The sequence below is a fragment of the Pseudomyrmex gracilis genome, unplaced genomic scaffold (assembly GCF_002006095.1).
Source record: "Pseudomyrmex gracilis isolate BER0280 unplaced genomic scaffold, ASM200609v1 scaffold_211, whole genome shotgun sequence".
NCBI classification, from domain to species: domain Eukaryota; kingdom Metazoa; phylum Arthropoda; class Insecta; order Hymenoptera; family Formicidae; genus Pseudomyrmex; species Pseudomyrmex gracilis.
In genome coordinates, this window is record NW_018020795.1 from 238,403 (window position 1) to 260,718 (window position 22,316).

At 35.8% G+C, this 22,316-nt stretch overlaps 1 protein-coding gene across 1 annotated transcript in view; it reads right to left on the minus strand.

Annotated features, from left to right (window-relative positions):
* Nucleotides 1–18,793, minus strand: part of LOC109858527 (alkaline phosphatase-like) — a 172,988-nt gene extending 154,195 nt beyond the window's left edge. Inside the window, exon 1 of the mRNA XM_020435882.1 lies at nt 18,182–18,793. Coding sequence (XP_020291471.1) covers nt 18,182–18,269 — 88 coding nt within the window. The 5' untranslated portion in view covers nt 18,270–18,793. The remainder of the gene's footprint in view (nt 1–18,181) is intronic.
* Between the last annotated feature and the right edge of the window lie 3,523 nt (nt 18,794–22,316).

Consider the following 22,316-nt stretch of genomic DNA (forward strand, 5'->3'; position numbering starts at 1 on the left):
AGTCCTTTTCAAAAATAATTTTCTTAATTATTATTATTTTTTTTTTTTAGCAATACAATCTAAGAAGCGTCAAGTTTACTTTGCTCTCTGCAATATGAAAACAAACATGACTCTAAATGGCTTTTCCTGTTTTTCGTTTTTTTTTTTTTTATGTATATATTTTGTTAGACAACTGCAAAAATGGAATTGACTATACATGATCGTTAAACGGCTGTACCACGGCTTCACCACGGCTGTTCGTGATATTTTCAGTAGATACGCTCGTAAACGATGATGACGCCGGTACATGCAAGATGCATTTTGCATCGGTTTTGCACCACAACGAACTACCGTGATTTCTGCAACCAGATTCGACAATCGCGAATCGCATCTTTAATTCACCGCCGCTGCTACGTATCTTGAAAATGTACAACTTAACCGAAACAAGAGTTTATCGTTCCCTCAGGTTTATCGTGGTGCGCCCACTCCACCTTCTTTATTTATGAATTTCGAGTGTCGGAAGTCACGTTCGCGGGAGTAACGCGAAATCGATCCCGTACGTGCAAGAAAACAACTACAAACCGAGAAGTTTACGGTGACGCTAAAAGAGAGACCTGCACGTTCAATCTGGCGAATTTCGCAAAAAAAAAAACAAAATTAAAAGAGTAAAATCGCCAAAAAAAAAGGAGAATTACGATCAGCAGACGGTTTTTGTAATCTCAGACGCGTTTATGTGTAATCTCCGCCGCGAGAAGTTGGTGTAATTACCGCTTACTCGGGTCACCGCTTGTGATACACCAACACCAAAGAGAGTTTAACGCACCGGCGGTTAACCAAACACCTTTGCTGTCGTGGCTCATATCTATTAATTTATTCAGTCGTAACTTCTCGTTTACAACTAGAATTAACTGCGCGCGACGATTCATACGAAACGTGTGCGAGAGTAAATACGCATAGGGTATATGCGATTATTATGCAAGAGAGGAAGAGAGCCGTTCGCCGCGGCGAAATATGAAATTCCAATGATTGAATTTCTGAGGAAGAAAACGTGGTCAGGAATATTTAAGGAATAAACGTCCCGGAGGGCGTCTCCCGGGGAATTACGCAGCTCGGCGCGATTTTGGATTATATGCGAATGTCCCGAATAGCGACGATAGTGGCGCGAGATTCAGACCTTTCAACGGAAATACAATATAAAAAGACCTTTCAACGGAAATACGATATAAAAAGTTTGCGAAAAGTTTATTTTTTGCCAATAGCTACAAATATCGTTCGGCGAACGGGATATATCAAGCTGTTCGCATTTTTATCATTATATCGCGTTTATATATGTATGCGTCGCGTCCCGCGGATCACGGAATAAATAGAAACTACAAATATTTTTCAATTTTTTGGGATGTTGCGCGAAATTCCAACGCAAAAAGGACACCCCTACATAGTTTTAATAGACAAAAAATATTAAATAAGAGAGAGAAATGTCTTCATGCTTTTGTTTATGTAAATAATCCTTTTCGCCGTACTTTTTGACCCAACTATTGCATTGCAATAAATAAAAACAAACGCGAACCAAATCACACACAAAGTAAACGAAGAATTACACAAAAATAATAAACACGTGCTTTTTAATTCACCGAAAATGTGCAAATGGATTTGAAGCGCGACGGTAAAAATGTTTATAATTAATCGACAAAATTTATATTCTGTGGCATAGAAAACAGAAAGCTAACGCGCGAGCCTTTTAACCGTCTCTGCATCTGCGATGCAGATGCTTGCACGACTGAGGAAAAGTTGCGGGTAACCACGCGAATTTCCTCCTCGTAACGGGAGTTGACGTCTCGCCTTCTGTTAAATGCAGCGTCGTCCGGATCCGATTGCCATTTACAATGCAGAAAGTGCGCCAATGACAGTCGCGCCTTTAAAGGGCTTCTCACTTTTAACGATCCATTACCATTTTTCCGCTCAGACGCATCCGCCGAATGAAATCCGCGCGATCGAACTCGCGCGATATAAATTCCAGCCGGATTTCGTTGAGCGGCACAATCAATTTGAGAAAAAAGTGTTATCGCATTTCAAAGGCGGGAGCAGAGCCCGCAATAAAAACATCAACAACTTCCGCGCACTGCGTGAGAAATTAGTTTACGCATTAATTGCCTTCGCTGCCTGTGAGTTAATTGTCGGGCCAGAATGAAAAGCGATACTCTCAACCGAGAGTTGTACTCGCTTTCGAGATACTTTAGCTCAATCATGCAGCAAATATTGTTCAAGCGCTGATTCAGTTTGCAAACACACACACGCACACGCACACACACACACACACACACACACACATAAGACTGTCTTACTATATATGCTATAGATTAATTATAAATTTTGTTTTTGCTTTGTTTGCAAACAGTTAGCACTCGGATAATGAAATTCCATAGTTCTCTAACTAAAAGTTTCTTATAAAGAGAGCTCCACTGATTAACGGCTCATAATGCATATTTTAAAAAAAAAAAGGAAAAATGTTACCTTCACACACGCTAGTTTGTATATTATAATATATTATAATATATTTGATACATATAGTATACATTTGATTATATCATAGTGTATGTGATGTTTGAGGAGTCCACATCATTAACTATCTCTTTATATCTCTTAATACCTCAAGTTTTGCTCCTTTGCGTTTCTTTGAGCAATTTGAAATCGACTTTTCCTTAACGAAAGTTTGCATCCAATCTCTCTTTACAACTTTTTTACTTATTTGATATCAAAACATCTTTGATACTTTGAATTAAAATTCTAATAAAAATTTTTAATATTTTTCGAAAGTCAAAAATTATTATTACTGCATGAAAAGTTTCATTCGAAAATTCGAACATCCAGGCGAAGATTTTACCTTTGCATTTAGTAATGTCTGAAATATTCGTTTTGTCATCTTTTTCGTTAACATTAATGAAAACCATTCGAAATGATAAATGATTCAGAAACGCATCCTTTCTAATGGAAATTCTTTGCGCCTTTGAAATATTCAACGGAAAATGCATACGGGTAAGCTGTCGTATATTCTACTACAATGCATGCAATTGTGTGTAGTCACCTATTTTTCAGGAAGTGTTTTTAAACCGTGACAATCCACGAAGCAAGACCAGGAAACCGCACACAGCTTGTGAGCGCTTGCGAGCATTTTCGCAGAGTTATACTACTGACATGTTTAAGAGTATAAAAGGAGCCAAGAGAAAGAGTAAGAGAGAGAGAGTAAGAGAGAGAATAAGTTCACTAATAATTATTTTTCCATCTATGTAGAAAATTATTTTCATTGTTTAAAGAAGCGTAGAAAAAGAATATTTTGGTAATATTTCATGTAGCTTCATATACGCAAAAATTAATCTATCTAAAAAAGTAGAGCGATATATCCTCCAACTCGGCTAATGTAGAGATGAAACATCAACTTGACTACTATTTAAATCCGTCCATTTTATTTTTGTAAAATATGCGCGACTCGTAATTTCAAGCTTGTAACGAATACATATGCGAAAGGATATTTATGAGCAAAAATGTCATCGCGAAATAGAATAAAAGTGTAATAGTAAAGTTTTTCTCAGTTCACTCGGATTATAAATTTTCTATACGCGCATGATTTGTGTCGTCGAGTACGTAAATATTCCATTCTTTATGTCAGTATAATCATCGATGCGAATGAAAACAAGCATAAGCCAACAGTATATGAAATTGTAAATTGATTCGCTTGTTAATGAGAGACGAATGTATTTGCATCTTGATCTTAAATTTACTATGAAATAATATTTCGCATATAGTTTGTTGTTGTAACAGTTTTAAATGCAAAAGTATTTCATCTTTTTATTATTTAAATTGAATTTGTTTAACAACTTTCCGCACAATAAATTTGCCAATAGGATTAAAACTTATATAAAACAATTATCATTAAAATTAATATAACGGCACTTCTTAGAATTTATCTTATTTTTCACATTTTTAATAATATTCCACAAGAAACACAATTCCAAATTATTGTGTAAAATTACGTTTAAGCTGTATAGTTTTTCATTTCTGTTTTCGTCTGATGTTTTCGAGTGATATAAAAAAGGAGAGAATGAATTTTTTGTGTCACATTGATCTCTTTGTAACACACTTTATTAAAGAAAACTTGTATATTATATACATATATATCTGTTACATATGTATGTACGTGTATATTTTGCATTTACATCCACGAACTTCGCTGTATGCGGTTTCGAGCTCGTTTGAGAAAAGAGAATGGTTAGTAGGTCTTTCACACAGCAGCAGCAGTCTCTACTCTCTTTATAAGGCTCACACTGCGTCATAACGTTCAGAAAGATGAAATGACGTCTCTCGACTAGTTCGTTTTACCTTTATTTTTTTTTTTTAAGTTTTATTTTTCAATGTTATTTACGTACCAATTGATTTCAATTGACCGTAGTTCTTCAAGTGTTTTTCATGTCTATGTGCTTTTTTTTGTGTGATTTAGTTTTTATATACTTTTATATACTAATAGTTCCAACTTTTTTTGTTCATCTCACTTATCTCCCAGCTGCTCTCTTGAAAATTAAATTTTGGAACGTCCGACAGGTCATTTATCTAAATTCCACTTTTCGCGACACTCCGTCTTATCTCGTGACATTTTAGTTCCGACGCTATTATTAGAATCGTATCTATTCCGATCTACTAAAAAGGATTCACTTTTGCTCGCAGTGTCGCTGAATCGAATGGCGGCTGCTGCGCGATAACGTTTACGATTGTCGATTCTCTCGCGCGATGCCGATAAACTCGGTACGAATAAATTTCGAAGTTCGCGGAAACTTCGCACGGCCACAAAGTTTTATGAAGGTTGTAACGACGTTGCGGCTGTTCAGAGACGTTAGAGCGAGAAATGTATAGAGAAAGGTATGGTGTAACAGTATCACACGTATATCAAGAATACAGAGAGAGAGAGAGAGAGAGAAACAAGAGAGAAGTGGAGCGCAGAGAAGGAAAGAAGCAAAAGAGCGGAAAATAAGAGCAGAAAAGAAAAAAGAAAAGAGAAAGAAAGAGAAATACGAGAAACGAAGAAAATTAACCGAAGCTAAAATCGTACTCCGGCAATCAAGCGTGCGATCTATATACAGAGAAGAAATCACCTGATAATCATGGCCACTTTGGTCTATTGTAGAAAAACAAAAGACAAGAACTCGACCGAGATTCGTCGAAGTCTATTTAATCTTCCAACTGTACGTAAAATATATATATATATATATAGAAAGAGAGAGAGAGAGAGAGAGAGAGAGACGGATAAATCGAAACGGTTCGAAAAGTACTAGTTCTATTTCGAACTGTCATTCATGAAATTCGCTTGCTTTATATGTTCATTTCAATCGTCTATACATTTCATTTTTATTTTAATTTCCGGAAAAATCGATTTGAATGGCATATTGTTGAAAAATAAATTAAAATACCATAAAAATGATTAAATATGATAAAAAAAGATTTTTAATTTTTTAAATTGGTATTTTTGGAAAGAGAATTTTTTCAGAAATGAAGTTTCACAGATACATGTATTTCTACGATATACGTATTCAATATGCAGAAATCAATATTTCATCTCTGCTAACACAATGAAAATCGGCCTAGACACGATTAACTTATTGAATACCTATCTTCCATAGATAGAAACCATAACATGTCAAAGAAGATTATTAACTTTGCACTAGTACATAACTGTAGATGCGAGTATGCATGTACATGAGAAGAAGAGAAAAAGGGAGAGAAGAACAATATCCGGCCACAGAACTATTCCATCTATTTTCATGTACAGATTTTTTCATTGATGTGACAATCTCTTTTAAAAATTTTTTTATAAATTATTTTCACAAATAATATTTATAAGAAAACTACAAAGAGATTGTTAACAAAATTAAATTTCGGATTTTTTGTGAACTTTTACACAGGTTTCGGATATTACAAAAATGTGTTGTTTCAGTCAGACGTTAATTTACAATTTACATCATTACAACTTCATTTTGTAAAGATAATATTTCGTGTCATAATATTTCGTAGATAATATTTCGTATCATAAACAATTAAAGATAAAGATTAAAGAAAACTTTTATTAACAATCTGCACATGTGTAATCTTCTCTTTTTCAATCTATATTCATGTATTCATCCCGGATAAGTTTTGTTCATTAAGGATATGTATATGCGAGAGGATAGAATATTCCAACCCCGAAACTACTACTTATTCACACGTAATTTCATTTATGTGATCAGTACGGCTCCGCAGTTTACCAATAAGCTGCGTTATTAAGCAGCTAATCGTAGGTAAAGCTGTTCCACGAGAACATGAAACAAAGTTGGAGGGAGGGAGAGAATTATTCAATATTTGCGGCCGACAAAGTTGTACCGATGGGTGATATAATTCGCTGGTAGCAATAGAATTATGTACATCGCATACAAATGGAGTTATTTCCCGTATAACGAGCCGTATATGAGAAAGAGAGAGAGAGAGAGAGATGAAACAATTCGAAACGTGATTTAGATACGTAAGATACAAAAATCTCCGTAATGAGTTTCGCGCGCGTTCAATTCGATTTAGCGAGCCAGAGAGAAATTTTAGATAATATCCGTAATTTCGCGATTGCTCATATTTAATTGGCTAAGTCGAGACAATCGAAAACCGCTAATTTTCAATCTAATGCTCTAATTGACCAGAATTCCAGTGTTTTCTGACAATTATGCCAACAATGTAATCGAATGCATTTTGGTTCGAAAATCAATCCGAATGCCGCTCAAATTGGAAATTTAATTATCGATCGGAGCGGCGTTGCGAACGCGCCGTGCGCGTGAGAGCAAAGAAACCAACCGCGCCAAAATCCGGAAGGGAACTCGAGCTGTTTCAACAGGATTAAGTTTCAAGCATGTTCATCTGCTTGTTATCGCGCCACGTGATATCCGGGAATGTTCATCGCATTTCAAAAGTGTATTCCGGTCTCGTTTAAAAGCAATGTTAGCTTACATATTTGTAGATAATGTTAAACAAAACAACGGTTCGCTTAACAAAGACTAGTAAGCAATGCGAAAACACGATATTCCCACGATATTCAGGGAAACTGTAATCAGCGTATGTCCGCTTTTGTTTTTTCTTATAACGTACAACCACTAACACCGTTATTATGTTTTTTTCTCTATTTTTTTTTTTTTAACACTTCATTACGACGCGCTCGATAAGTCGTCACCGCGTGTGCAATCAAGCTCATAAACTAGGAACGTGGATCTATGTCGGCGCCATAAAAATAATCTCACGCTGCTCCCCCAGTTTTGTCGCCTTTCTCTGCGGCGAAATAAAGAAGAACCCTCCGGACAGAAAACGACCATAAGATATAGTTTATGGCTTAATAGTCGATTTACTAGGTGCGTACGTATGTGCGTACATAAAATATAGTCAGTGTACTAGAAACAGCAACACTGATGTAATCTTATACAAATTTATACTCACGCGATTATGTAAAACAAATGCACAACATCGTAAATTGAATCTTTGTCTACGTCTCTTTCTTAGTTTTCAAAAAATATACGTAGAAGAAAAAATATGTAAAAAGGTCAAATATATAATATATAATTTATAAATACAGTCGAACCTTGATAACTCGAATCTCAAGGGAAGAAGTAAAATCTTCGAGTTGTAGAGGTTTCGATTTATCGAAGATTTTTTTCCTTTCCGCGGAGCGGAAGAGAATGAAAAAATTTCCTCTTATAGGAGGTTTTCGAGTTATAGAGGTCGAGTTATTGAGGTTTGACTGTATATAAAAAATATATAATATATTAAAAAGTATTTATTTAATCAAATAATATATATTCCAACTATATTAGATACATATTGAGATAAAAAAAATTCTTCCGGCGATCTTCAGATTTTTCCGTGAATTTTCTTATTACGTGAAATAAAATATAATAATATATGTTTTCACATAATAAGACACGTTTTTGGAAAGATCACTACGCGCACAAGTGTTATAATTCACGCTCCGCGATGGGAAAAATGCAGTCGGAGAATTCTAGATTGAAGTTGGAGACTTCGAATTTTAATGTAACGGTACGAAAGCACTCCGAAGAAAAGTTTAAGCGGCGCGAGATAAGTGGGACTTAAGTTTCCCTCCCGAACTGGACGATTTACGTAACGTTGCTTCCGTCTCTCGCCGTTGCACCTCTTTTCATTCCGAGGTAGAGGCAATAGAAGCGCATATAAACCGCCAAGTCTGATAAGCCGCGGCGCACCACTGGTGGAAAAGGTTCGCTAAACTCCAAACGTGACCGAATATATATATATATACCACATATACGAAAGAGCGTCGCGTATTGCATTAAATTTATATAACTTTCGTGATTTGGTTTAAGGTGTGTTAAATGGAAGATTGATATTAATAGTTTGACACATGTAAATAGCTCGCTAGATGGGGAAACTCGTTTGTAAACAAGTCAGGGAAATAAAATGGGGAAATAAAACCCGTTTGATTACTTCTCTTGAAAAAAATTTAATTACTTTTCGCAAACACATTTGACGTTCGAAAACATTACGCGAGCGTTACACGACGCTAATGTAAAAAACTTATGCGAAAACCATGAGTTTTCGGAACGTAAAATCTTTATGAGATAACAATACGCATTCTGAAATTCAAACCTTTTTTTATTTCAAATATGCACGAGTCATTTCACCACGGAACTTTATATCGCGCAATTTTCGCCACTGAAGAGAACAACAATTTCCCGATTTTTTTTTCAGCCGACAAATATACGATATAGAGCGTAAAATAAAAGCACACAACTTCAACATTGAGTATTTTACAGAACGCGTTCTTCAGAGAATGGAAAGATTTAAATCGTATTTTTTTTTATAAAAGTGTACCGAAAAATGTGTGAAACGTTATAAGAGATACACATCGTCACCGAGAGACAGTGAGAAAGAAAAAAAGAGAAATTGTGTGCATGTGTGTATATGTATTATACAATATTCGCAGATTCCCGGAGTTCAATTCAATTATTATCGCTACATGAAATAGCGTACGGCGTCATGCAACAAGCGGCAAGTTTCTGCGTTATTTCCCGCGAATAACGTTACAAAATTTTGTTCGCTCGCTCTCTCGCGCCTGTATACATTATTGTATCAATATTTAACGCACAGGTCGCGCGTGTGTGCGCGCGCGTGTGTGATTTTCACGGTGACGCGCTATTCTGAAAATCGTGCGCAACAAGGAATAATTCATATTCGTTACTCGCGTATGTGTGCGTGCAATATAAAATTCCGACTATAATTTCTCTTTGATTTACCGACCGTATGGTTATACTCCATTTGTCGGATGCATAAAAGCGCGCGGATAGAGCGGCCCGGTTACCGCTAAACCCTCCGGACATGATGGATAATGTACCCCCGGCGACATCAGCTCGTAAATTGCGCGCGTGACAATAGTTCTTTCGTTTTGCCGACACTTTTTGCATTCGTATTGCTTTTTTTCGAGATGTATTTGAGAGAGTGGTTGTTTCTTTCCGGTACGAGAGACGAGAAAATATGGAAAAAGCATATTCTAATAAACAGCGCGTATATGTAATATTTAATGAAAACTCGTTTCTCGCGTGCTATTCGTTCACGAAAGAATTATTGAACAAAGAAGCAGGTTTCTTTCATCATTCACGCGTGTATATTCGCTCCCAGGGCTTTTAATGTTCGAAGGTCGTACACATGCAGGTGATCCCCGGTCACTTGTGTGAGCACGTTCGGGTACTGTAATTACTCATCAAGCATCGCGTTTGTACATAGGCGAATTGATGAGGGAGCGCGCACTCTCATGATATGCAATGCTGCGGTCCGAAATTAAACGTTAGATGCCACTGCAATCAGCAATAACTAAGTATTGTCGAGAATCCAGATCAAAGGACGTACGAAGTAATTAAAACGCGGCTTGTTACTTGCACTTTGCACGTGCTTACCGCGCGGTAACGAGATCCCGACACATTTTTTTTTTTTTTTTTTTTTATTCGATCTCAATATCGAAAGCGGATGCCTGAGTATATTACATGTCGATATGTACTTTTTCTCGTTTGACGTTTTTTATTAAAATATTACTCAATCCTTTTTCATGATCAATGCGCGCAATCGAATTCATTTACCAACAATTTTCTATCATACACTTAATTTGCTTCAATTTTAAGTTTGATTTGGTTTTACCACCGCGAATATAATATATCGGAGAAACACGTACAGCAATGTGTTGTTACCTTTGTGATCGCGCGAGTTTACGATACAGTCGTCGAAGTGATTTGAGAATCCAGAGTTACGTAACGCGAAGGCATGGGATCTGTGAGCTCTCTGTTGCATATCGTCCCCCTTGGACAAAACGTAGGGTGCGGCGGTTACTACCACGGCTGATCGCGATTTAGCGAAACGACTTGCGTCGTATATCACCGCGGCTAGTTGCGCGAGCGTCCGGTGTGTGCAACGTGAACTAATATAATCTCAAATGGGCAAACTCTTCGGGCGAGTCGTTATGTAACTCAAAACTAGTTTGCCTTCAACTTGCCTTACCTGAAGTGCTCGTCGATTCTGATATGTACCAATTAAGTAGACTAGTACTGCGCGCGTGAATGTACGTGGAGCACGTTGGAGTTTGTTAGCGAAAGAATACGCGCGAAAAGTGACAAAACGCTATTTTAAGAACGCGCGAATGAACAACACCATCATGTGTGACACCGCAAATTTAAACATCTCGCGAGAACGAGAGGAATAATAAATACGATTTTATTTTATTTTGCGTGTAAAATGCGAAAAGGTCGTTTCTTTGACCAGGAGGTTCTGGTCAAAATAAAAATGTTAAAATGTTCTAGCTAAAATGTTTTCTTCGTAATGAATGTTTTAAATTTCCATGGAAGAGTAAATTGGATATTTTTCATTTTATCTATATGAGATGACAAAGACTCTAGATGAATTTTCAAATTGAATTTAATTCAAATTATTATGCGTATTCATTTATACATTTGAATAAATAAAAAAAATATATTTTGCACAAAATATTTTGCTTAGCACATTTTGGCTCACATTGACCGAATAAATCTTTAGAAGAATGAAATGGTGTTAGAACGAATTCGCTGCGCTGTGTATAAATGCTTTTCTTAGAAATGTTTAATTAATTTAATCTTGTGTTTGAACGGAACTATCGCTTCGCGTCTCTGAGCGGATAATATACAACTCTACCTTTACAAAAACGGCAATGTTGGCGAGGTAATGTCAGTCAATAATACATTGTTCATTTAATGGTTAAGTCAATTTCGTTAGTGATTCTCCGGACATTTCCGCAGCTAATACATACGTCAGCATCAACCAGTCGAGTTGCACATGTGATGCACTATTACGCGAACGGCTGACATCCCTGTGTAATTATCCCGGGCCGAGTGGCGTTGTGCGCGCGGGTTTACTCAAATCCAGCAACTGTACTCGGGCGGAGACCGAGTCTCCAACACCGGCGGGAACCGACTAGATAAAGCGAGTCCGACCAAACCCCATTTATCGGTAACGATCTTTTTGCTCCGAATAACAGTTACGTATGTCTTTTGAGCGCGCGAGAAAGAAGAGCGGAAAATTGAGAAAAACAGAAAGAAATATCGAGCCAAGATTTCTGCTGTCGGTAACGCGAAAGATTGGAAACAAGTAGAAAGACAAGAGCTCGCTCAAGTGGCGACTGAAAATGTATCAGGACCTTCAACATATGTCGGAAATACTAGAAACCGTAAAACGTTCATTCTCTCTCGCTCTCTCGCTCTCTCTCTCTCTCTTTCTTTCTTTCTTCACGTGACTCTGTTCTTTTTGAATGTACTTTATGTGTGTTAATTAATCTCGTCTACTTTAATTTCACCTCACTCGGTCTTAATTAAAAACCGTACATTATAAATGAACTTTCTCTTCGTGAAAATTTTATGAACACTCCAATTACCACGATATTATATCAAAGAGTAAGCAATTTTGGTGAATTAAAACTTCCGTGACCGCAAGTAAATACAATTTTGCATATTATATAGTTTAGTGCGGATTAATTTGTGTTAATTGATAATCTAGACAAAATTTTTAATTAAATACAAATTAGCATACAGATATGTGTACTTGAACAAATTAGCATATTCATTAAACGCGTTTTGCACAATTTACATTAAAAAACTGAAAAGTAAATCGCGTATGTTTTACACAATTACGGCATTCTCGATGTTTTAATTAAATACTCTACTTTGCAAATAAGCTTTCTCTTTGCGACAATTTCACGAACAATTGGGATTGACGTAGTCACTCATAAACCGAAGTCAAACAAAAAAACAAACGCATATGAGAATTATCCAGCCTCTTACATTAACCACTTGTAGATTGTGCAACGAAAACTTAATAATTTACGCGTATTCGTACAACGTGCAAATAATGCACGTTCTGGTACAGTCAACGTAGTGTAATATTTTACATTTTGAATATCGAGCACAATTATGGTTGCCAACTGCCGCGATTCGTTCCAATTACAGGCATTATCGTTATCGTGTAACTGTACGTGCGTAGATAGCGACTGTAATTTCGACAATGTGCGTGCTTGCGCGAGCTCAGGCGACGTGAAACGGTACGTATACACTTTTGATAATGTTAGCAGAAGAAACTTTTGTAGTGAAAGTTTTTGTAAGTAAAATGTAATTAATATATTGCATGTCTAATTTAATACTGTTAATAATAAATAAATAAATAGAGAACAATAATATAATAAATAAATAATAACAGTAATATACCAATAAGTGAATAAAACTCGAGAACAATTCTCATCAAAGCTCCGACTATGATACGCAGACAAAGTTGATTGTGCTTTTTGGAAACTTATAAAGGCGTTTTATTAGTTATGTAAATAGAAGATGGTATTATTAGCTTCACTAACTACGTTTAATACATACAGTTATCATTTTGATTTCTTTTATATAGAATATTCTAACTCACGCGATCGCTTTTGCAGCCATAGATTGAGAAGAAAAACTGTGATTGCTTTGATGAAGCATTTATAATTCACAGGTTTCCTCGATATTGCAAAGCATCAGCGTGGATTAAGAAATAAATAGAGAGAAAGAGAGAGAAAGATCTTATTGGAGTAGAAATCTAATTTAAAGTATAATTAGTAATATTTTACAGTTGTAATATGTAATATTACTTTAAATATCAAACTCTTTCCTATATATTTGTATTATTATATAATATTTTATAAATTTGTTTTTATATATGTGTGATATTTTAATTTCTATAATATATAAATAATATACGATATAAATAATTTGTAACATAAATGATGTATACTTTTCTAAAGATTTTAAGTAATGAAACAAGATTATATTTTCTGCAGCTAAATATGCATAGGTATCGTGCGTGTTAATACTTAAATTAATTGCATTGCGAATATAAAAATATAATTCTCTTTTTGAAAAGCGAACGTACAACATACTTGATGTTTACGTAGCGTCGTTTTTAATAAAGAGTCTTTTTTATTGAGTTCATTTGCGCATACATTATTTGCAATAAAAACTTAATTAAGTCTTAATTGTTTAAAAACTTAATTATTTTTGCGTGACACACTCAATATGAAAAGTAAAATGTCGTATAAATATATGTGAATTTTGCTATTGTTATACGCTTTAATTATATTTTATTTGATCAAAGAGCGGACGCGTTATCTGCTGTCATAAAAAAGATTCGTTTTTAGCATGAAAGTTAGAGACGAAATTATGTACAACTTGAGGCATCTAGGTAACAACAAAGAAACGTTAATATAATAATATTATATTTGTTTCTATGTCGTATATATATTATTTGCATAAAGTTTATGTAATAAGTTACATAAAGAAATTTAAAACTTCTAAGAATGAAACAAACATGAGGAAGATAGTCGAAAAATAACATATACCTGAATTTATTTTTTTATATAAATTTGTTATTAGAGAGACAAACTAATACGTATTACACATGTGATGTAACATATAAACCTGGTTTTTAAATGACATATAATTATAAAAGTTTAGTAACATTCATCAGTAATATGTAATATACTTTCTTTGAATACGTTAAATAACATATTTTGCAGTAACTAGTACAGTTGCGTGATAAACGTTTGCCATAGCACTCAAGCTAAGTGGAAATGTTTGCTTTTATTCAATGTAGCATTGAACGGGGAAATAGAAGCTCGCACAATGCATACTGTTCAGACAATAAATTGTTTGTGTGTTGGTATAGTGTTGGTCTAAATCGTTAACTATCCGTCCGAGTTCAATAAACGTTTCTATAATAAACTTTAGTTCTAATCTAATGTCACTTCATCAAGTTGAAATATTATTATTATCTACGTTTGTCATTATATAGAGAATAGCAACTCGCGCATGTACCTACCCGATTAAAAACAAGAGCAATATATGTGTTCTCAGAGATTTTTACTAATTAACAATGAGAAAGCAAAAAAATAACATTAGTATACGATACTATACTAACGCTATTATTTATATAATTCAAATATTTTATTAAAATATTTTAACATCGTGTGACGCATCCAATACGACAATATCAGTTTGACCTATTTTCTGTGTGTACGTGTATGTATTGGTTCATTAAACAGCTATATATTTAAGTGAGTTTATTCAATAAACTGAATTATTTGTAACAAACTTATCGATTAAATTTGTAACCGGTGCCACAAAAATAATATCTTATTTAATTAAAATTATTTTTCCCGCTTCCTCTCTTTCCCTCTGTTGTCTCTCGTATACGCAATATTGTATAAACAAGTTTGCGATCCATCAGTATGTTGTGGCTGCATATTGGCCGCATATTAAATTGCAAATCAGGTGCCTCGGGTGTTATCGTCTAACTTATTAAGTGTCCCCGATACGTGAAAACTTTCTGACCTATTAAGAACTCGGGGGAATCCTCGAAGAAAACTGTTATTAGATATCAAACTTGTATGCCGTCGCGCAGGCAGCTGAGCTTAAGAATATTTACAAAATCTAAACATCTTCTCTTGCGTGAACAATTTTCTTACGTTTACATATACGTATGGAATACATTTTTGAAAATTCCGATCTTTTGCTTTTAAGTAAACTACACATGCGTCTTACTTTGCTGCTCGTAAATAAATCTATTCACAAACACAAGCAAACTTGTGTAATCCTCATCCAACAAACTATTTTCGTTCTCGATATAATCGTAGTAATTAAATATGAATTAACTAAACTAGATTGTGTGTTCAAATTAAATTTACGTTTGTTCAAAATAAATTTATGTATATTAGATTGCTTAGTTTACACATCTCAGATCTTTTGTTGCGTTTCTTGCGCGCACTGTGTCAAAGCTTCGTACGTATTATGGCAAACTGCGAGAACAAAACTACACAACAGGTAAGTGCAAATTTTCCCGGTTAAAACAGACTAAGTAGCGTGTTACGTATGCTTTAAGCAGACTATTAAACGGCAGTGGCACGTAAGCTCAATCAAGTTGCAAACGCATTGTGTAGTACAGAATGCATAAATTATACGCTAAACTAAGCTAGATCGTCTGAACACGATCCAGGATGCGAGGATGACGAAGTGACGTTCATTAAACCTGCAGTTGCAACAATTAATTGACAGAGCACCTGGCAGCCCGGTGGGACGTTACCACCACTGCGTGAAACGCTATTTGAAATTGAAAATGAGAAGTGTTCTTGTCTGTTGTCCGATTCAAAAGTTGCGGTAACATATTTAAGTTAGAAAATATACATAAATATATACAATTGTTATATTTAAATGTTATTTGCACGTATTTCTCTTTTACTTTTTTTCACACATCTTCTCTCGCTTTCAACTATTGCTACTTTACAAAAGTACTCGACTCAACTAAAATATCAAATTTCTCTCCTCTATATTTATCATCAGAAATATTTTGAGTAGATCGCGTCAGTTTTCAATAGTTTTATTTCACAGTATTATTTCAAACAATTAAACCGCCATACGCACGCACTATATTTGAATATTTATGTAAATATCAAAACAAACCCAATCAAATGATATTCTCTGATTGTATATTTGTTAGAATTATCACAAACCTGACATAATATCTTTGTTTCCATTTGTACGAGCTTTATTTCCCACGAGATATGCACCATCATGTTGATCTCTACGAGCAACAATGGTCAGATTAGTATTATCCGTTGTAACACATATGTAATGTACACACTAGTTGCAATACAAGTACGTATATATAATATTGTGTACTGCAGCGAGCGTATAATACTATTGTATTTTGTCTCAGTAAAATGTAATGATTAACGCGTATTACACAAATAGTGCGCGGTTGCTTTCACCTTTATTTTCTCCCGCGATTTGAATTATTCTGCGTCCCATAAATTTTCAGTAACAGCTCCCACAGAGCTTACGAAACAACAACACAGATCTGACCACAGGTTTGGCAATCCTGTGTACTTCACGTTTCTTCTCGCGAGCCGAGTTGTTATGAAGGCGGTACCGCGGCAAGAAGGAAAAATTCTGCTCTGGCAAGCACACCGAAAACCATCTCAATCGGAAATGTAAGGATAACGAATCGACGATACAATGCGCGTCCATTGTGACTGCCAAGAATTGCGGAACCTTATTCACCTGCGGATCGTGAAAAGCCATTTTCCCAGTAAAAGATACCTCCCGCGCGTTTGAAATTGTTTTCGTGATCGATATGTATATATATGTATACATGTATATATATATTCTGTATAAGGAAGATTTCCTTTTCTGAATAATAATATAATAAATTCGAGATGTGTGTATATGAGAGACACGTTTATAAACAGATACAACTCGCCACATTTATGAAGATCAATTTAAACCGTCTATTTCGATTTAAAGACTTCCTTGTGTAACTCATTCTCAATTTAGTTCTAGAAACTTGTATAGAAATTTTGATAATTATTTACATTAGGGGAGACCTCACTTTGATTTTGATGACTTTGAAATATGTTGTCAAGGTCAACATTCTGAACAACTTTTCCTTACTCGGCTCTTCGAGATATTCACAAAAACTTTAGTTAAATTTATCTCACGATTATACTTCATTCTTCATGTTCTTTTTGTTCGTGTTGTAAGCTGCGCTCCCTTGCATCCCCTCAAAAAAACCTAATCCTAATCCAACCTGTGTTATTACAATATCATTAATGTCACGATGCATAATGTACATTACTATATTGCATTAACATATTAGAGATTGGGTTGAGTAAGTTTTTTTCGGGGAAGGTAGTGCAGGAAAAGGAGCAAAGCTCTCCCTGTCTACACACAACACAAAAATATTACGTAAATGTTTTTTTCTGAATGTTTACATTAATTACTGCTTTCACTGTTATATCATTAGTTCGAAAATCGCAAGAACAGGCGTAGTCTCTGTATGAGTTTTGCCATCTCATGTATTTAGATTTTTGTGAATATCTCGAAAACTAAAGCCGAACGGCGGTCATATGTATAAAGAAAAGTTGTTCAGAATGTTAACTTTGACAACATATTTCAAGGTCATCTGAATCGGTGAAGTCTCCCCTAATGTAAATAATTATAATTAAAATTTTTATAAAGAAATTTGTATAGAGAAATTTCATATATTTTAGAAATTTTATATCAGAGTTTTTCTTATCGATGTGTTGTTGAGATCACATTATCTTTTCTAAAATAAATTTTACATCTTCTGTCTTTTATCAATAGTTATTAGTTAAAACTATTTTTTCTAAACTTAATATAACGAGAGTCCTTTGATATCTAGAACTTCTGAAGATATGATTAGTGAAAACGCACAAAAATATGTATAAGTAAAAGTATGTATATATAAAGTTACTTTTTTTCTTCGATTCTCGAAAGAGGCATATGTGCAAATTAAAATAAAAAATTGAAAAGAACATCTATAAAAAAAATGTACAAAAGAACATATCGAGAAATTTCAATATAAAATAAAAGAACTATTCACGCTTTCTTTGTAGAAAGGGTCGTCTCTATCTAATCTTCTCTTTTCTATTTTTCACGTGCTCCACACGTTTTCGAATTTATTCTCGCTACGCGAATTACGTGCGCTGTACAGTGCTTTTAAAGCGCTACGAGACTTGCAGTTTTCGAGGACTCAATCAGTTCCGTGAAGCAAAGATAATCGTTACCTTGTTTGCCGGCCCGCACGACGACTGCACGAATCGTCAATAAAACGATAGCGAGGGCGACGTTGATATGCAGTGAATAGCGCCGCATCTCCGAAACGAAGAAGGGGCCCAGTCTCGCTACGTGCTATCTGTGCGCGTCTTCCTCATGCCCTTTTTTTCACATAAGTTCTTTCGGGACGGACGATTCACGAGATTACGCGCCGTGAAAATTACCGTCTCGAGGTAGCGCAGCGTCGAGTGGCGCGCACACACGTATCACGGTGAAGAAGCAGAGTACTCTTATCTCGCTGCACTATTTTCCTTCAGGTGCGTCCAGTATTTCACCGTCGCGATCGCGCCTCACACCTCACGCTTCGTCCCGTCACTCGTCCCGAATTCTCGGAAACTCGCCATCCATCTTACGACTCGTCATCATCTATTTTCGTCGCGATCGCGAGATATTCTCGGAATTCGAAGTGTCTCGGAAAGAGCGCGTCGGGATATCGTCCCGGGTATAGTCTCAGTTATTGTCGTCGTCTACCTGGGATACAACAGCCAGCGAGGCGCGTCGAAAAAAGAAGAGCAGAGCGCAGCGAACGAAGCGAATTGGACGCGAATTATCTCGCGCGGCGAAAACCGTCGACGACCCGACTCGCGGCAGTTCGCAGCCACGAGTGACGCTCGTTGCTGGGATGCACCGGTTGTGCACGGCGAGCTGAACATGGTGCAAACGGACACGCCAATCGGTTCTACACGTCCGCTCGACGTCCCTATCGATTGTGATTCGTTGCGAGATCCAAACGCGAGATCGATTCGTCGTCGTCCAAATTTACTGGCGTCAAACATCCAATGCTTTTATTTTTAATTGCTCAGCGACAATACACGATCCGTGTTAATTGTCGATCTAAAACAAAAACGTCGTCGCGCCATGCTTAGCACGATATTTAATCAATTATCTCTCATGTTTGCTCAGTTTCAGTTGCGAATACAACGTGAACAATTCAAATTGACTAGTTCAAATTTAGTCTCTGATTGCGATAGTTCATTGCTTCTTATAAAACGTGTTAGAAGTAAATGAAACGTTATTGTGTGCGTAGTAGTATTGAAGAAGTCAAATTGATACGCGTCGATAACGTTCGAGCACTAACATGCCTCGCGTTCGGTGTGTGGTGATTACGTGAGAATACACGTGCGCGCGTCCGGTTTTCCTCACGTCTTCCGAAAGCCCAAAATCCTTGATCTTCTTTTCCACAAATCACCGATTTTGTCGTGTTCTAATCAGAGTTCAAAGGGCGAAAGAAGAGCGGGTCGTTTATCAAAACTTCGTTATCCCCGCCGGAGAAACGGTTCGCGAAGTTTTTTTAAAGCTGTCGTTCTTTGCTTGCTGCTGGATTGCTGCTTAACGAATGCGAGTTTTTGCACGCGGATGCCGAATACACACAAGCGCGATCACAATGCATGCTGAAAAGATGAGCGTCTCATAATTCACCACCGTTAAAAGAAAAATATCCACAGGAACCTCCACTTTCCTTCAGTTTAAAAACTTCGAAATCGTTTAATTGCTGTTCAAAAACTAGAAGAATTATCTATTTCTAAGTTCTCCATTCGCTCCTCGTTCAAGTCGCGCACATTTCTCGAATTTTTTCGCTCGAGTCAGCTCGAGATTCATCGAACGCGTCATATTATTTTTTTTCTCATCATGTTCGCCAAACGTGTAAAAATTCGATTTGTTCGAAGATCGTCGTTATTGGCGAATCTCGATCACGCTGGACCGAGTCACGGAATCGCACTTGTTCGCGTAACGTCAACGTAACCGACGTATCACCGATTTTCCAGCCTCCTCGCGGTAACACTCATCGCGCTGTAACGTTTTGAAATCTATCTGCCCGTTATAATCGACTGTCACACGTAGATCCAGATGCGCGCACACGTCCGATTCCCGCGAGAAGCGGGTATAAGGGTTGAATGAGCGTGTCACCGGACCGACAAGGAGTACTAGCGCGCGTGCGGACGGACGCGGGCGCAGTGGCGCGAGCGTACAACAAGCCCGTCCGTTCTCGCACTTCGTCTCGGCGTGGGCGGTTCGAGCGCCGACGCCGACGCCGCCGCCGACGACGACGACGACGACTCGGCGAGCCCGAGTGATCGTACACGGTGCTAAGCACCGCGCGAAATCAAAACGCAATTTGTATTTACAAAAATTTGTTAGTATAAGGATATCTTATTCAGATTTTATTTCATCGGTTTTGTGGTTTTATTACAAAACGATCTCAACAATGAAATTTTGTGTACAAAACAAACATAATAGATTTTCTTGTATTACACATCATAGAAATGAAATAATAAAATAATAAAATATATTTTTGTGCCTTTTAACACGTTCCGTGCCGGTCCGATTTTCGATGACTTTTTGTTCACGCCGTATGGGTCGTATGCGCCCCACGCTTTCGAGACTACCAATTTTGTTTATGACATATGTTTCATAATATTTCTACGATTGCAGAAATCATTATTATCAAGAAAATAGTAGTGAAATGCCCACGATGTTATAACTATATTGTATATGATATTTAGGCATCAATATGAATTTAGAAAATATTTTATGATAATGTCACACTCAATAGCAAAAATAGCATATGGCCTAAACGGAAAGTCTTAGAGTGGAGCGTATACGACCCACGCGGCATGGAACGTGTTAAGAAAAAGATTAATTAATTGATGATTTGTAACAAAATTCTGTTGCTTTTTTATATTTTTTATTTGATATAATCAATATTTTTTGATATATTTTTGTGTTATATTGCCTTTTATCTTTTCTCTTTTTAACAGTTATAATTTCTCCTTCAGTTTGTGCAATTTTTTCAGTTACTGCACTTTGTATATGTTATGATTACTACATAAATCTTTTAAGCAATATGAATGTAAAATAATATAGTGTTACATTTTAATTTTTACCGGTATAAAATGAGCCGCTGCGGTCTTTTCGGTCCGATATAATTCCCTCTCTGCATCACCGTGCACCACTTTGCTTATTCAACTCGTGTTTATTCGCGATAATTTTCTCTCTTTCACTATGCTCCGGATATTTCTGGCGTTGTTCTCTCGGGCACAAATTCTCTGGTGAATTCGGAACCTCGATATCTTTATTAGCAAATATGGATAAAGCAACTACTTCTATTCTATGTTTTTGTTAGTACACTCGACTCTTCCAATGTGTGTAGCTAGTTAGCGTGTATACGCGAACGTTTAAGTTAAATACTAGTAACGAATTGCTATGCTTTTATGCGGAATCGTAAAAAATGTGTGAGGAGAACGCCGTTTATATTCTATTTTATATTTCGCGCGATTTTTATACAAATTTTTTTGCTTATTTTCAATATAAAACATTATAATCGTTTTTCAATTAGTAAATAAATTAAGATCGGAAAACACATGTAAGCTTCACACTATAATGCTGTCACAAAAATAATTCCTACAGTTTTATTACATGTATTCTTCCTGTTTCGTAGATGTTTTATTCAAGATGTCATATTTCATTGATGAGAATGATGACATTTCTTTTAATTTGTTAGAGATCTATAGAATCTTTACTGTCGACAGAGACTATGACGGTATTTCTAGAACACTCCATATATCCATCAAGCGATAGTAACTTTGGAAATTGTTTTTCGAACAACTTGGAAAAGATCCAAAGCGAAAACTTTCTACTCATCGTAGTGATATCGGCGAGTATGTATGTATGTAAAAGTAAATGAAACTTCAATAATCGATATGTGAAATTCAGTCGCGTATTATTTTTAATGATAAAGTGATAAGATGGCGTGTAGTATTTTTACTTTTTTTTGCAGTTGCAAATAAATTGACTCAATTATAAAAAAAACTACATACACATTTTTCGTAGAAAACAGATTTGTTTTTTTTTTATCGCGTTTGATTGTCTACATATTACTTTACTTAAGGCATATAAACAAAAAAAAAAATATTTTTACTTATTTATAGATGATAATACAACGTAGATTGTGTTATCACATGGAAATTTTAATAAAAAAATTTATGTGAAATTATCGTCTAATTTAGCAATTATGACGTACTATTAGAGGGTAGAGAATTATACTAACGATTTCACACGAATAATTTATGTCGTTCGAAATGTAAA